This window comes from Carex rostrata, chromosome 17, assembly GCF_964058835.1.
Source record: "Carex rostrata chromosome 17, lpCarRost1.2, whole genome shotgun sequence".
Taxonomy (NCBI): Eukaryota; Viridiplantae; Streptophyta; class Magnoliopsida; order Poales; family Cyperaceae; genus Carex; species Carex rostrata.
The window spans coordinates 9834620-9851725 of NC_135934.1; the positions used below are offsets into that span (position 1 = coordinate 9834620).

Below are 17106 nucleotides of genomic sequence, written 5' to 3' on the forward strand. Positions count from 1 at the left end.
AACCAGATGGACGTAATTACCAACATTTTGGTGATTCTGAAATCTTGGTTTGTTAACATAGTCTACTTTGTATCAATGTTGGTGTTGAATCGCCAACATTACGGATAATACAATACTCCAAGCTCTGCAAGTAACACAAGGGACATTGTAACCAAAAAATATATATATGTGTTTGATGCGGAATCACCAACATTTCAGTTGATGGGTAAATGAGATGTTTAGTTTTAATGGGCAAATAGGATATTTTGATAATTTGTTAGGTATATTAGAAATCTAAAAGTTTTGATTGGTACACCAGCAATTACCCCATTTCAAGAACTGCTGCCTCTTCCCAGCTAGAGCTTAGAGACAATTAAATTACATTAATTAATTAATTAATCAATGCAACTCATATAGGACGCCAGTGAATGCCACTCAACATTTTCTAGTCCAAAAATGTTGTCAGATACATTAAAGTTTCGACCCAAAAAGGCATTAACTACTTCGGCGTATTTTTCTAACAATTTTTTTATTATCATCATCTTTACCCTCCAACATTTCCTTCCTGGATTTGGGAAAGAACACACCTGAACAATCCAAGGCCCAATCAATTACGAGAACCCAATCAGAACAGTAAACCAGTTGGCTCTGGTAAACAGTACAAAAGTTTACATGAAATCTGAAATATAAAAATTCTACACCCTCTGATTGTTACACTGGACACCAACAAGAATATAAATATTGTCATGCAAGGTCCATAAAATGCGCACCTTGTGCAGCCTTGAGTGTCCAAATAATAAGCAAACCCAAAGTACATCATCCTAAGTGTCTAAATAAAAGAACAACCCAGCTCCCAGGCAAAATTACTACATAATTTTTATTACCTAATAACATTAGCACTAATCAGAGTTGACCGGGCCCACGCGCTTGCAGCCTCTTCCTTTCTGAATCAAGCTATACACATTGGAAAGAAAAAGTACAAATGAGTTTATAAATGGAGAATGCTCAAATTGTAATTTCTACAATCAGCTTATCTTTAATTTTATATATTGAACCAATACAAAAAATGTTTCCCTTGGAACCAAAAGCCTTAGTACCCCGCATACATTCACAGAAAAAAAAAAAAATTCTGCTAGTTTATAAAGCATGCACCATATAATTTTTAAAATCTCTTCCCTGATTTCTAACACTTCCATCAAATCTCATATGTTCAAAATTATCCTAGCAATCTCCTTTCTCATTCATATAAATACCAAAAGCTTCAGCATAGAAACAAAATTTCCTATTTGAAGTATGTGCGAATTCATTTTCTTTTAAGGGAGAATGCATGATCTTTCAGTATGGCATTTTATATATTTCCAGTTTTTGCAGGGATATGCCAGAAACTCTCCTCTAATTAATAAAATACTTTTTTGAAACCCACCACTTTCTTGACACGTTCATTGGCAGCGGGGGCCCCACCACTGACGTTTTCAGGGAGGTAGGGACTGCATACACGTATCTCATTCATCACCACTATGTCAGTCTTGTCCCAGTGTACTGGAAGCCTATTTAAAGAAAAAAAAAATTGATGCAACCATCACAAAAATAATTTACTAGCTTCCATATAAAAATACCATACCAGTGCCAAACCCAAAAACATGTATTAACAAGATAGCAGAGGATATGTATTCAATGGGAGCATTTTTCCCTCATTTATTTTCTCTTGGCTTTCGTGGGCTCGAGGCAATACAGAAATTAGATATCCGCTAATGTCTCAAGCTCAAAGATGAAAATTCAATAAATATAAACACAAAAATCAAATCACATGAACCAGTATATAGTTATCAATGTGTTTTTGATGGTTAGCAGCAGTTATCTTAATCTCCAGCTTAAGATGTGCAAAATGTTAATCCTGAGAACGTATAGCATATAGCACGCTTAACAAACAATGATGCACTTATTTGAACAACACAACTATGGCAGTAAATAAAAAAAATAATCATGAGAGTATGAACAAAGATGCATACGTCTTGGATAGTGCATCAAAAATGTTCTGAGCCTCGGCAGTGACTCCTACGCCAATCCTCTCCGCTTCAATCTCTGCTTGTCTGTCATTCATTTTAGTTCACCTCAAAATTAAATACATCGCATATTGTGGGTTTCTAATTCAGGATTTGATGCTTCAAAATATGTCCCCCTAAATTGTGCTATCAAAACAACCTTATTGAATCAATATCCGAGTCTGACCCATTTGGTAAAAGAATAATTTTTCTGGTATATAGAAGTAGATGCACTTACTGTACAGTGCACAGAGAAAACACTATACACGTTTTCTGCATAATACAAAAAACAGTTCCAACTATTCTAACCAATCGAGGCCTCCAGCTAAAAAAAAAAAAATTAAAAATCAGACCGGTGCACAACTCTTTCACAGGTTATATAGTAATACTGACATAGCACTACTATGATAGCTGCCTACAGGCATGGTGTTACACACACAAAAAAAAGGGAGCTATAGTAGCAAATAAGCAAGAGAAAGGTGTACCAGGAACAAAAGAAACGAAATTTAAAAATTCACCTCAATGCAGCCTCCTCTCTGGCATGTATGAGACCGAGATCTATGTAGCACTTCTTCAGATCCAGTGGGTCTTCCCCCTTGCCAATCATGGTGAAATCTTTTATGTAATTGGCCTTAATCAACCTCACATTTCTTCGATTTTGATCTGCTTCTTTAGATGCACCTCCTTCTTGTGATCTCTTATTACAATTAAAGATAACTTTTCAAATTCCACCTTACAATTTATTCACCCCTATCCCAACAGCTCAAACAAACAAACAAACAAAATTGCATCAAAACAGTATCTATCTCGTGCTCCTGAGCTTCAGAAACCGGAAAATATCAAATTAGAATAATTAGCCAGAATGAATTGATAACAAAGGATATGAAGGACGAGGAGGTTGGTGAGGCGATCGAAGGCAATGATCTGGCCTTCCACTTCATCGCCGAGGGTAGTACGGAGGGACAGGATGCATCCTACCGCGAAATCCTCGCCGTTCGCTCCAGCCTCCGCAGCCATCAATCGCCCTTGGGGTTTCCTTTCCCACCACCGCCAAAAGAGAGAAGTGCTGTGCTGTCACAGTCGTCGACTTGAAAGGAAAACAATTCGGGCCTGGATTAAGTCCACTGGTATTAATTTGGGCTTTTTGAATAGTAACATTGGGGCTCTATTGGCCCACCGGCCACTTGAGAGATGTTTAATTTGTTTTTTTCCTTTTTGAGTGAACAGTAGTTCCGACGGAGAGAAGTGTAGAAACATGTAAATGTTGGATGCCTAGAAGAAAAGAAAACTTTACATGTCAGATTTATTTGGAAAATAAAGGATAAAAACTTCAGGCAAAAAAGAATAGACTAGTTAGTGGCCTCTGTAAGCAGTACTTTTTCGTTGGGAAAAATCTATAACTATTCTTAATTTCTTGTGTGTTGATAATCATAGAGGTAGAGACTAGAGAAGATATTCATTAATTAGTTGCTCGCTGCCTAAATAACTTGGTCAGCCTTGATTTGTCAGATATTCATTAAAGATCGATATTAACCATACCATTTTGACTCCTAAATGTTAGCCAAGCAATTAATCAGAGATCAACGACAAGTGGACCCAACGAACAAAATATTGTCGCTTGCACGTAATTAGTCAATCACAAGCTAAGTTTGATGCTTAAGTGCACAAAATAAGTTGCAATTCTAAAGAAAAATATTGTTCAATTGCCACATTTTGTAAATTACAATATTGCTCTGCACAGTAACACAACGTAACGCTTCTATACCAATACAAACGAACAAGCTGAATTCAGATCAGTCCCGAGCTTAAAAACATAAAATGAAAAAAGGGGCAAGCAAGAGGGAAAAATCTCATAGCATACCCCAAAAATAACAACAATGGGGCCCACTTTATGTTTCACTGACCTCAATCAAATAACCAAGAGTCTGTGTTAAAATATACACCGAAACAGATAGTCTCTTGGAACAAAACAGCACGCAGTTCCTCAGCACTGGTAAACCAATACATACTATAAAATATTAAAGAAAAACAAAAAGAACCTTGGAAACAAAAAAAAAAAAAAAAAAAAAAAAAAAAAAAAAAAGAATAGAGCAAGTGAAATAAGGCTACAAGATTGCAACCGTTTTAATACGTCTCATGCTGATATGGCAATCGGATTCAAAAGAGAGGAAACAGTCTAGAATAGCTCCTCCGAGTTGAATTTGTTCCATGCTTCCTATTTCAACATAAGAGAAAATTATATAAAATGACTACTACATTAGGTGCAAGAATATTATTAACTTACTGATGAGCTCTTCAAAATCTATATGTTCTAAAAATATTTATCATTTGCAGTACACATGACATGACATACCTTGAGGATATCAAATACTTTTTCAGCTATATACTTTTGCTGGAGAGTAGCGCCTTTCTGTTGCACCTTATCTGGATGGATGCAAAGAGTTGCTTTTCTGTATACCTTTTTCACAGCTGCAGCAGTGATCAGGTCAGACATCGACACAGGCTGCCACCCACATTCTTGCCACATTATCTGTTTCCGTTTAACAGCATAAGCAAAGGATTAGAGAAAAAATTTTAATAATTAGTTAGCCAATCATAATGAACTGACTTGACACTGCTCAAGTGCAACTCAGCTCAAGAAACCTCAACCAGATTTCACTGTACTATGCTTTTGGTCCTATCAGACATTATTATTTGAGTACAGCTAGCGTGTGCTATGCTCACCAAGAGGCTTGGTGAGTATAACTCTAAAATCTATTGAGTTGGCTTCAATACCGATCAAATTCACGAGTGATGTGTACATACAAAATTTTAAATTTATTTAATATAAAGTCAAGCTGTAAAAAAATATGAAGGTTTACAAGTTCATTTTTCATCATTTTTTTTATTTCTTGACTTTTAAATTTTTTGCATGCAAACGCATCACTCGTGAAGTAGACCGTTTCAATGGTTTGGATTTGTCGTTTGAAGCCAATCCGATATATTTTGAATTGCTCACCAAGCCCTGTTAGTGAGCATAGACCACACTAGCTTTGTTCTTCAAGATTCAACCATCTAGTTAAATTATATTATTGAAATCTGGATCAAATATTACCAAAGTTTACGGTCTGAACCGAAACCAACCGATTAGTGTCACTAGCAATCCTGAAATTCTACCTACTGACCAAAACTAATTACACACAATACTACTCTTACATAATGCATGCTTGATAGCAAGGCACGTAAGTTGCCTTCTTTGCCAGCAGCCCACCGCTTAATCTCAAAATCTAGAGATCCACCAATCCTCTGAAATTACCAAGAGCAAATAATAGCATAAATTAGAGGAAACCATATGTATGCTTCATCCAAAAATAGTTAATAAATATATTAACATGGACTACTTCACCTGTTATCCTTTAGAAGCTTTAAATTATCACATAATTTTAATAAGAATATCCAGATCTCAACAGTGCATAGGGACTATAACGTATAACCCTATGAAAAAACATGTTTAAGCTTACTTCCTCTTAGGGATGGAAATTCCTGGTTATCCTTAATCAATATTTTTCTGAAATTTGGATACATGAGAAAATTCTAATTTTAAAACAATAAACTATTCTGATCAGTATATATATGAATAAGGTTCCTATATACTATGGGTGCAAAAGATATTTGAAAGGATTTAAGGAGCACTTACATCTCTCTCAGCCTGTTCCCTTTGGACTTGCATGTCACGGTCATTCTTCTCTTGAAGAGCCTTTTGCTGCATGTTGCATCATTAAAACAAATTTCAAAGAATTAATGCAACAGACTTCTGATATAAATAAAACAAAGGAGTCTGTAGTAACCATCTGTTCACTTGTATCTAGTTTGCACCCACATTCATATTCATGGCAAAGAATCAGGAGACAGTATAATTAAATATACCAGATAAAAAAATATATATAATGAAAAAGAGAATTACCGCACGCTCCTTAGTCCTCTGTTCACGATCCCACCTGGCCTTCCTTCTTTCCTCAGATTCGCCATCGATTTCTTGAAATTCTCCTCCAGATGATGAAGGGCCTAAAAGCACAAAGCGAAAATAATAATAGACACCTAAAACAAAAACATAGACAAAAAACTACAAAACTAATCCTAATCTAACAGAGAGATATAAGTATCAGCATACACATAATCCATCTAGATAAGGAGTGAACAAATGTGATAGTGATTCCATATGGTAAGAACATACTTAAAGAGGCATGACTCCTCCATTTTCAGTTTTGAAAGGAATGTTAAAAAAAAAAATGTACCTCCAAAAATAGCACTCAGATCATCCATCATATTAACTGACGAAGGGGGTTTGGGGATGCTAGCACCAGAAACAGAAGCTGCTCTCCTCGACGTGTCAAACGGATTCCTGGATGGAGTCTGGGTCTCAAATAATGATTCCTGAAAATCATGAACCACATCAGTACAACAATAATAGTTACATTTGACTTTTTATCAAGAGAACTTAGCAGTGTGAAAAGAAGCAACAATTGGAATGCAGCCGTCAGGTACATAGTGCAACACTTGCTTGAGTTACTTACATTGCTTTTCTGATGGTTCCTATTATGTTTGATGTGCTATGTGTGTAGCTGTTTGGTTTTATGCATATGTTGTTTTGTTTAGATGGTTTAGCCTGTGTGACTTTGTTATTTTGGTTTAGGTACTGTATTGGTGTGGTCCAATTTTTTTGTTTCTGGATTATACCAGTACCTTTGTAAAAGTTCCTTCCTCGAGTTATTTGGAGTTGGGAGCAACATACTTGATTTCTAATGAAATCGGTGAGATTATACCCACTTTTTTTTAAAAAAAGGTACAGTGCAACGATTTAATGACCAGCAGTCTATATAGCACTTGAGAAAAGTGTTTGTGGTTTAGGAGGGGCCATGTAGACCAAGTTCATCTATTGTGTTCACTTACTGCAGCAGGAGGGGGTCTTGCTGGCCTGGGAGCACTGTTCGCACGGGAGCCAAAGAACGACTCAAGGTCATCTTCTGGCGCTCTCTGTGGCTGTTGCTGTGGCGGGTCAGGCCTTCTCTGCTGAACTGGGTCGGGCCTTCTCTGTTGGGCCTGGCTTTTCTGCTGGTGCCTCTCCTTTGCAGCCTGGGCCAGTCTCTCTCTAGCTTCTGCTGCAGCCCTCTCTACTGCAGCCCTCTGATCCCTCCTCTGCTTGTCTTTCTCAGCCTCGGCCTTTTCTCTCTCCAACCTCTCAGCTGCTTTCTCTCTAGCTTCCCTCTCCCTCTCCCTCTCCCTCTCCATTGCTGCTTCAGCAGCTGCCTTCTCTCTTGCTTCCCTATCAGCTGCAGCCCGCTCACGGGCATCTACTGAAGCTCGCTCACGGGCCTCCTGTTGGACCCTCTGGACTGCCACTCTCTCTGCCCTCAGCTTGGCCTCAGTGGCCGCTCTTTCTCTTGCCTCTCTTGTGGCGCGCTCAACTGCCAGCCTGGCCTTATCTCTCTCCTCCTTCTCCTTTCTCCTCTTTTCTTCCTCCTCTCTTGTGATTCTTCTCCTTTCCCTCTCCTCCCTGTCTCTCTCTTCATGTTCCTTCTCCGCTATCTCTCTGTCAGCATCGTCTCTCTCCTGCTGCTCAGCCTCTTTGCTCCTCATCTTTTCTCTAACTCCCTTGGCATGCCTAAACTTTGCCTCGGCCTTGTTCATGGCATCCTTCATTGCTGCAGAGCTTCTTTCCATCTCTCCTCCTTCGTCAAATTCAAATTTCTGGGGATGTGGCTTCCCCGTTGCAAAATCTTCTAGATCATCCACGGGAGATGAAGAATCATTGTTAAAGCTGTAATTCTGTCTAGATTTTGGTTTTATAGTGAGAGGAGGTGGTGGCCTGGAAGGAGGTGAAGCACTAGTTGGCCGAGTGAAGAGAGGAATCTCTGAAACTGTTAGCCATATATCCTCTCCAGTCTCAGAGTTCTCACTTGAATCTGGTGATTGATCCTCCACCAGCCTTTTATTTCTAGAAAAGGAATCTGACCCCACGGATCTATGACCTTCCTGACTCCTAGGCATTTCAAAATCATCCAAAGGAGACCTCTCGTTCGTACCTTTCTTATGAAAACTACCCATTGGACTAGTGTCCCGAGCAATTATTTTTGGGTTATCCTTCTCCCTGAAAGAACCGTTCAAATCAGCACTCTTTTCCCTTCCATTATGGTTTGAACCGGATTCAAATGAATTACGGTTCTCAGAAAACAAATTGTCAGCGGTTGGTGAAGAATCAACTTTGGTGGGCCCAGATGCAGAAGCAGAAGCGGCAAACTCGTCAAGTGGGTCAGAGAATAAGCCGGTTGAAGGGACTGAGGGGGTTGATGTGACTGTTTCAAAAACAGAAAAAGGGTCATCTTGAACACTCGGGGCCGCCTTTGGTGGCTTTGGAAGGTCAGTCTCATGGGCCTCCCTGTAAAAGAGCAAGGAATGCTAATTTTGACTTTTCTCTTCTCCTATTGTAAACTCTAGCATTTAGATTTTGGGAAAAATAATAACTAAGTAGAGCATCAGATCTCAGAAGTACAATTCATATGAATTTACAGGCTTTTTAAAATTAGATTTTAATTCATAGTTTCAAACTGATTATAAAGTGGTGACACCATACCATAAGGATTGGTCATATCATATACAGTAATTGAATGGATAACCGTAGGCACAGTAAAACACATGCTTCTTTGTTTGTCCCGATACCCATTGATATCAGATCATATCAGACATATTGGCACAGTAAGGTATAGGCCCCTTTTACCTCAACCAGGCACACCAAATTTGAAGCTGATCTCTCGGTATAACTAGGGCTTAGGAACATCAAAATGAAATGACCCTAACAAATGAGTTAAAATGACAATACAGAAGGTCGTTTAGTAATAATTTCATAGTAGAAATTGTGGTGCTTTTAACCATAGTAGGTAACTGATTGAACTATCTAACAATGAACTATAATAGATCTCAAATAAAGCTTCACAAAAGGGAATAATATTTATAAAAAATTAGCTGAAAGCATAGATCTATACCAGATCCCTAAAAACTTATAGTAGTTTAGCTCTTGCCAATATTGAGCTATATTTTATTTTTTTCACCATATCAAATGGTTCATTTTTAAGTTCATATTTTAAAACATCATTCCAGGGAAACCCGATTCTAGGTGTAGTTAAAGTATTTAAATTTTACAATCTACTACGACTACTCTTCAACATAATTTCTCATTAAACGCATCATGTCTCAGAAAAAACATTCCTAAAAGCTGCTTACAGTGAATACAATGTAGGTCTGCCAAAGATGAACTAAACGGCAAGTGCCAAAAGGCCCATTTTCAGTGTACTGCAACCTATCAGTATGCGGGTAAACAGAAATTACTAACAACTAGATCCAAACCTTTTGGGCTGAGGAGGTCGGACATTAGAACCAAAACCGGGAAGCAAGTCGTCAAATCCCGAAAGGTCAGGGCCCTTTGTCTTCACTGATCCCTGTACCTTGTCATCCTTTCTACCTGCTGTCCCCAAGCCACCCAAGAAATCATCGTACGGTGGCGGTGATGCAGCATGACTCCGATCAACTCTACCCGATGCACTACCAAGACTGCCCAACAAATCATCATATGTTGGGGGTGAGTCGACGTGGCTCCGATCTGACGGCCCAGAGCCAAACACATCATCAAATCTCATAGTGGAGGAACTCTTGACACCGGGGACGCCGTCGAATATGTCATCATCATAGACCGGCGTATCAAAGACCGGACCTTTGTTGAAGGTGTCTAGGATCGGATCGTGGGGTTGGTTTACGGTGGACTTGGAGTTGGCTGTGGCTGAAGGAGCGGTGGGATTGAAGAAGTCGTCGTAGGAGGGGGGTGCGTTTCCGGTCCAAGCGGATGAGGAAGAAGTAGATCTGTGGGTAGACGTGGTCTTGGACGCCGCCATGGGGGCTGCCTTGCCTTGAGGGCGGATGCCGAAGTCTCGGGCTAAAATACCCGACATATCATCCATGGCGCGTCGGCTGTAGGCGCGATCAGCAGATCTCGTAGATATTAGCGTGAGGAGGAGGTGATGCGATCGCGAAAGGATGCGATCGGAACGGGGTAAACGGAAGAAGAGGGAGGAGGAGGAGGAGGAGGTGATGCGATCGGCCCGGGAGAAGGAATAGGAAAAAGAAGAAAGAGAAGAGGAGCAACGGATGCGATCGCTAAACAATCCATATCCTCCTAGTCCTGGGTACCTGAATGATTAAATCTCAGCCCTTCATTTAATTTAACGGTGAGGATCTAATCTCCGAGCCTTCGTTGTGGTTTCCTCTTAATAAAATGAGCTGACCAGCATGGCAGCATGACCAATTCTCTTTTCTATCGTCAATAAAAATGAAAACGAGAGGGAACCCTTGTACTGTTGCTGCTTGTAGTGTTTTCACTGTTAGAGGTTTCAAAAATAATAAATTGTTTACTGACAATAAAACTTAATTAATCCTCCTTGGTCATGCATTTAGACCTCAATTAATCCCATCTTGCTTCAATAGTCAATTGAAATTTGAACCTAAATTGGATCCTATAATGGAGTCGTTCGGCAATAAAGAATTAAGAGTGAAGAATTAAAAGCTTAAGAAGCGCTAAAGAATCGATGTTCAGTTGTCTTAATCCGTGGATAAAAACTAAAGAAGTTAAAAGAAGGGATATGGGTGCCTTAAAATTCGGACAGAGGATTAAGATCCGGGCAAAAGAAAGTTAAAGGAATGTTCTTAATCAGCGCTAAAGAACCGGTGTTCGGTAGAATTAAGCGACTAAGGAAGCTAAAGAAAGCGGATTAAGCCTTAAAAAAACTTAATCCTTTGATAAAGCCACTGTAAGGCGCCAGTCAAAGCTAGGACTGGCAAAAAAGCTCATGGCTCGTGGCCCGCTTGGTATTCGCCTGTGACTCGATCGGTAACAGCTCGTTCATTAGTGGATCGAGTTAAAATTAGCTCGCTCGCTACATACTCGAGCCAGAATTAATGAGTTTGAGTTTGGCCTGGCTCGGTCGTTAACGAGCTATTTAATATATATAGTTTAATAGTTTAATCGGGTATGTTCACTTCAGATTGGGGATATTATGGTCTATGGATGTTATAGCCAGTGTTATGGCAATTGCACTTTGGACAGTGTTTAAGTTGATTGGTAATTTTATATGGAATATGTGTGAATTAATTATAAGCAATTAAGTTAATTTGTATGAATTTGTTTGATTTGATATGCATTAATTTATTCTGTGAATATATTTGTATGAATTTAGAATTTTGATATATTTGTATATATGAATTTAGATGGAAACTTAATTTATAGTAGTTGATTTGCTTAATTACAATTGAATTAAGAGCATTCCTCAGTAATTAGTCATATAAATATTATTTTGTTGTAGCCATAATTGATAAGATATATTATGAAAATTTAAGATATAGCAGGAAAGAAAATATACAAATTTATAAATCTGCCAAGCTAATAACGAGCTAACTCGGCTCGCTTGGACAAGCCACGAGTCGGTCTTGAGCAATAGTTTTAGCTCGGGACCTAAAATCTAAACTCGCTCGCTCAGCTTGATACACTAACAAGCCGAGTACGAGTATGGCCTAGCTCGCTCTTTAACAGCTCGTTGCCACCCCTAGTCAAAGCTACTCTTGTTGCTTTTGAGGGGCATTAGCATTTTCAAATAATGTAGAAAGATAATTTGTAATGAATAAGCCAATAGATAAATACTTATTGTAAGTGCATTTGCTGAATTCACTATAGTAATTGGGACATCGGCATCGAAAGCTTGTGTTTTTTTATGTGAGATTATGATTAATTCTCCTATTCGTTATATACGTATTAAAAAATTCATGACTCAGATTCTTATTGTAATTCAGGTTTTTTGTTTGCTTTGTATGCTGAAAAATGACGAAGACCATTCTAATGCATCTAACACACAATATTGTTTAGCACTTTGATACATGAAGACGAAAATATTTTGTTTAGCAGTCAAAATTTCGGTTGATTCTCATAAGGTTTTCTCCAAATTCAATTAAAAAATCCAAACCTTATAAAAATCTACTTGAATAGGGAGCTAGTCAAGGATGCAAATCATCCGTAAAAGCTTCAAATGAATTATGCAATAAAGTTCCCTTATTTTTCTTTAGATCTCAGATGGCCGAAATTTTTATAAATACCCAAAAAAAAAACAAATTACGAATTCTATCCTGGTTTTAAATGTATTTCGAAATGTACCCCTTCCGGTTACTAAATAACCGAAAAATAGCTCTCTTTCCGCTCACTAAATGAGCGGACTTGAAAACTTTGTCCACTTACTAAGTAAGCGGAAAAGTACATATTGTCCGTTTGCTAAGTTAGCGGAAAGAAAGTTCGCTTGCTTAATAACCGGAAAGTAAATCCGTTTATTTAATAAGCGGAAAGTGCACCCGCTTACTTCTTCCCCGGATTATCAATGCCTATATATAACGCAGCAGCTCAAACATAATCACACTTGGACAGAATACGGCCATTTTTATTAATATCCCTAAAAAAAATCAAAATTTTACAAATGCCCCTGCCCCCAATTTTTTTTTAAACATGCCCTGACCGCCTGGGCTTCGGGCGGCCCAAAATACCAAATGAGGCGCCACAGGGGCGGGCGGCCCATACCACAAGTGAGGTGCCACAGGGACTGGCGCCCTATATGCCATATGAAGCGCCCCAGGGACGGGCGCCCCACTGCCCAGGTTTATACACCCGTGAGCACCCTTCTTCCCCCTCCTCTCTGCCTTCATCCCACGCAAAAAAACCAGAAAAAAAGAGAAAAAAAGAAGAAGGAAGCCCTGCCGGCCGACCCCTCTCTGCTTCGCACCACGCTCGTCACTGCCTCGCGCCTCGATTCGCTTCTCTCTCGATCGAACAAGTGAGTTCTCTTTTTTTGATTCGATTAGGGTTTAGGAATTGGGTTAAATATGATTAAATGGTGTAATGTGATTCGGTTTGATTCGATTCGATGTTTAGGGTTAAATGTGAGTAATTAGTTGAATTGATTGAATTGGTCAAATTGGTTGGATTGGATGCTTGAATTGTGGCAATGACATGCTTGAATTGGATGGTTGAATTAGATGGTTAAATTGCTTGATTGCTTGAATTGGATGCTTGAATTGCTCGAATTTAGGATTGTGATTTATGGTAAAATTGCATGAATGTCATATGGTTCAATTTAGGGTTTATAGTTGTGAATTGTGAATTTTTTTTAAATTTAGGGTTTATAGTTAAATTTACGGTTTATGTTTGTGAATTGTAAATTACTTAAAAATTTCGGGTGTACGGTTCAATTTAGGATTAGAATTTATGGTTCAAATAGTTGAACTGTTTAAGAATTTAGGGTTTAGGGTTTATGATTTAAAAATATGCATATTTATTTTTTGAAAATTATTTTTGTGATAGTTCATGAAAAACATGTATATATCAATACAAAATAATTTGAACTAAAACTAATTATTTTGAAGTATATCAATATTTGTATAAAGATGACATTTTTTTTTATTGTAAGTAAATTGCATGTATATCTCATTTTTTTTAATTTTAAAATTTAGGTCTGCAAATATTTTGTGCAGTTTAAAATTTCAAAGAATTGCATGTATATCAAAATTGTGGACCATGCAAAAACAGTGATTTTCAATAAATCTAAAAAAACTAAACCCAAAATAATTGCATGTAATTAAATTGCATGTATATGATTTTCAATAAATCTAAAAAAAGTAAACCCAAAATTGTAAGTAAATTGCATGTACATGCATTTTTTTTGTTTAAAAATTAATTTTGTTTTTTGTAAAGTTTATTTGTTTTTGACAATTTTGAAAATAATTTTTATTTTAAAAAGTAAAAATTTAACAATGATTTTTATATTAATTATATAATTAATAGAGTGAGTCTATGGTACTATGCATATCACGGGTTGGTCCGTGCTACGGCTCAATATTTGAGCTTTCAAAATCCTAATGGTCGATCCGAATCATTCATATTGTGATTTTCAAAAAATTGTAGACCATCCGAAATAGTGATTTTCAATAAATATAAAAAAATAGTAAAAAAATTTCAAAAATGTAAAATTATATAAATTGTATGTTTTGATTAATATTTTGGTAAATGTAGTATGCCAAGAGTTAGACGGTTGGGAGTACGAGCTGAGCCTGCAGCGGGTGCAGATACTGTGGATCCAACTGGAGCGGGCACGTCCTCGGTGGATCCGACTGGAGAGGGCCCGTCGTCGTATGATGATACGACTGGCAGGGGTTTTGAGGATCCGACTGGAGCGGATCCGTCGTCTTAGGCCGATTTTCCAGATGGTGTGCATGATCCTGACACATTTAGTCCTCTTCATTGGACCCATCATGTTAAGCACCGCGTCTCATTGGCATCTGTTGAGGTACGTGATTTTTATACTTAAAAAATGACATCTGTTGAGTTACTAAAAAAATGGCACAATTTTGACGCTGACAAATTGATAATAAATACAGGATGATGTCATGCTTACGGTGAGGCACCGCAGGTCTGAGATTATGTTCGTTCCCCATAAATAAATGCAGCGATACATCTTGAACCTCGGGTTGTACCAGCTTGCCACCATGCCGCAGAGTAAGATCGATGTGTCTCTGATGCATGGTCTAGCGGAGAGATGGCGACCTGAGACTCATACATATCATCTCCCGGTCGGGGAGATGACAGTCACCCTTGGTGATGTGAGCGCCTTATGGGATTTATGTATCGATGGCGACCCCATAGGTGGCATCTCAGACCATCCAGAGCTGCAGAGGATGATACCGGAGTTGTTAGGGTGTGATCCGAAGACTCTGCAGAAGAAATATAAGAAGAAGAAGGGGGGAGGAGGAGTTTCGCTATTCCGGGTACTGTATTTCTCTAAAGGCACTCTGGTCTCACTTCTTCCAGAATAAGATATTTCCTGATACTGATGTGTTAGTGTAATAATCTAGAAGTCAATAATACGATAATTTATCATAAAGCTTTGTTCATGAATTGGATGATTTATATATCATTTTGTTGCCTTGAGTATTATTGAATTTATGGATCATTTCGAGTTCATGACTGAAATTGTGAAACTCCATAATATATATGATATATACTCTTAAAAGGTCACTGACCAAGGTAATTAGCAGGAACACTAATTACCGCGATAAGGTTAGTATGTGGATTAAAAGATGGTTAAGTTTTACAAACCACCTGACACGAGATGTCATTTTAATCACATAGATACATGTTCTAGGAACATGGTATTTGACAGACCCCGAATGAAACATTAAATAGAATTGTGTTCGTGCCATTAATGTTTTCATTCAGTGTCAAAGTTCTACAGTATGAGGTATTTATCGTTCCCACTGAGAAATATGTATGTGTGATTGTTATCTACCGCTGTCCGTAAAAAGCAGTCATAACGGTAGCTTTTCCATATGTATAGCTTGGCTGAGGAAGTGATAGTTTACCAAGAATACTATTTGTCCCTTGTATCTCTATACGAGCTATAGCATCACTGGGCCCCTTGGTAGAGTTAGATTATCTGCTAGCGGTATAATTACAAGAGTAATTATATTTGATAATCTGCTCAAGATCAAGAAAATATTCAGTTAGCAAGGATGACACACATCTACCTTGAAACTGATCTGATAGCTATGAGACAGAAGAACAGACACAAGTAAATTGTTTACTGGATCGTGATATTGTACTGTACAGCATCATCTGTGTAATTGGATGGTCATGATGTGTTGCCAGATGCCACCCATGATTATAGAAGTTAAAACAGTTTTAACTCTATTTACCAACATAACACAGATCCTATTGGGTCACACCATATAGGAGTTAATCGGAGAATCTTATTGTGATTGATTATAAATTGGTTATGATCAATAGTAAGATGGTTATAATTAATTATACGTGTTATAATTAAATTATAAATGTTATGTAAAAATAACAAGCAAAAACATTGGTTAATTTATAAATGTGTGTGACACGTTGTATAAAAGTTAATCGGTTAATTTATAAATGTGCATGACACGTTGTATAAATTACCGAAACAACAACCGCAAGAAATATATATATAATTGTTCAGAATAATTATACGAATATTATTTGTATTCGGGCCGAGGGCATTCGGGTTTTTTCAGATTCGTCTTATCCGCATGACATGTCATCGATCCTATCCAGATGACACGTCATCGATACCGAAACAAACAACCGCAGAAAAATATATATAATTGTTCAGAATAATTATACAAACATTATTTGTGTTCGGGCCGAGGGCATTCGGGTCTTTTCAGATTCGTGCTTATCCGCATGACATGTCATCGATCCTATCCAGATGACACGTCATCGATCTTATCCACATGACATGTCATCCTTATCCATTCAATGGCATATCTTGTAAATAGGCATAAGTTGAGGGGTATTTCGGTCTTTTGCGAACCTCCTCAAAAGCCTATAAATAGAGGGGTGCATGTAGAGAGAAAAATCGCTAATTCACTTGTATCGTTTCGTGCAGAATCGAATCGGTATTTTCTCTCTTTCTCGGTTTCTCTCCCAAATAGTGTTTCGGTTGAGAAAAGAAAGTTATACGTAGTTGACGTATAATCTTGCGAGTTGTTGTGAGGTATATTTACGGGATCGATGAATAGTGTTTTACCGAATTTAGCGGTATGTTAGTTTTGCATATTGATGAAACTGAGCAACCGAAAATTCGTGTTTACGGGTTTTCGTCTTTTCCCCGTGAATAGTGTTTTTGCAGAATTTTGCGGTTTACGGTATTTCTGGCAGAAGAAATAAACCGCTCTCCGGTTAGTCCTGGTGGATAACCGATAGAGGCATCAGACGTCTGATGCTCCGTTCCGAGTCGATTCCTTCCCTGGTGAGGCTCTACTCGCTCGGTCTGCATTCCAACTGTGATTTGGAAACAAGGTATAAATATGTTATATTAATCTATTTAATTTGTAAGTAGATTAAAGTTTTAGAAATCAATCATGGAGTAGATCTGTAAAAGGATTAAATTGGGTTTTGATGCCAAAGGAATACTGAAGGTGGACCGCCTTGGAAAGTTTCCTG

General features: G+C 38.0%; 2 protein-coding genes across 3 annotated transcripts; both read right to left on the reverse strand.

Moving 5' to 3' along the window:
- Positions 1-607: 607 nt before the first annotated feature.
- LOC144568392 (RNA-processing, Lsm domain-containing protein) lies at positions 608-3095 on the reverse strand. The gene is made up of 5 exons (XM_078318736.1): positions 2913-3095; positions 2540-2718; positions 1989-2069; positions 1403-1526; positions 608-933 (listed from the first exon to the last, which is right to left on the reverse strand). The coding sequence occupies exons 1-5, from the start codon at positions 3036-3038 to the stop codon at positions 883-885; spliced, it is 561 nt and encodes a 186-aa protein (XP_078174862.1). The 5' UTR covers positions 3039-3095; the 3' UTR covers positions 608-882.
- Positions 3096-3704: 609 nt separating this feature from the next.
- Positions 3705-10221, reverse strand: LOC144567937 (auxilin-related protein 1-like). Of its 2 annotated transcripts, XR_013515563.1 has the most exons (9): positions 9402-10220; positions 6951-8436; positions 6296-6434; positions 5965-6065; positions 5698-5763; positions 5217-5306; positions 4375-4551; positions 4142-4236; positions 3705-4011 (listed from the first exon to the last, which is right to left on the reverse strand). XR_013515563.1 is itself a non-coding variant. In XM_078318134.1 (8 exons), exons 1-8 carry the CDS (start codon positions 10007-10009, stop codon positions 4198-4200), a joined length of 2706 nt encoding a protein of 901 aa, XP_078174260.1. In that variant the 5' UTR covers positions 10010-10221; the 3' UTR covers positions 3705-4197. The 2 variants fall into 2 exon arrangements, 1 of the variants encoding a protein (XP_078174260.1); XM_078318134.1 differs by having other exon boundaries at positions 3705-4236; positions 9402-10221.
- Between the last annotated feature and the right edge of the window lie 6885 nt (positions 10222-17106).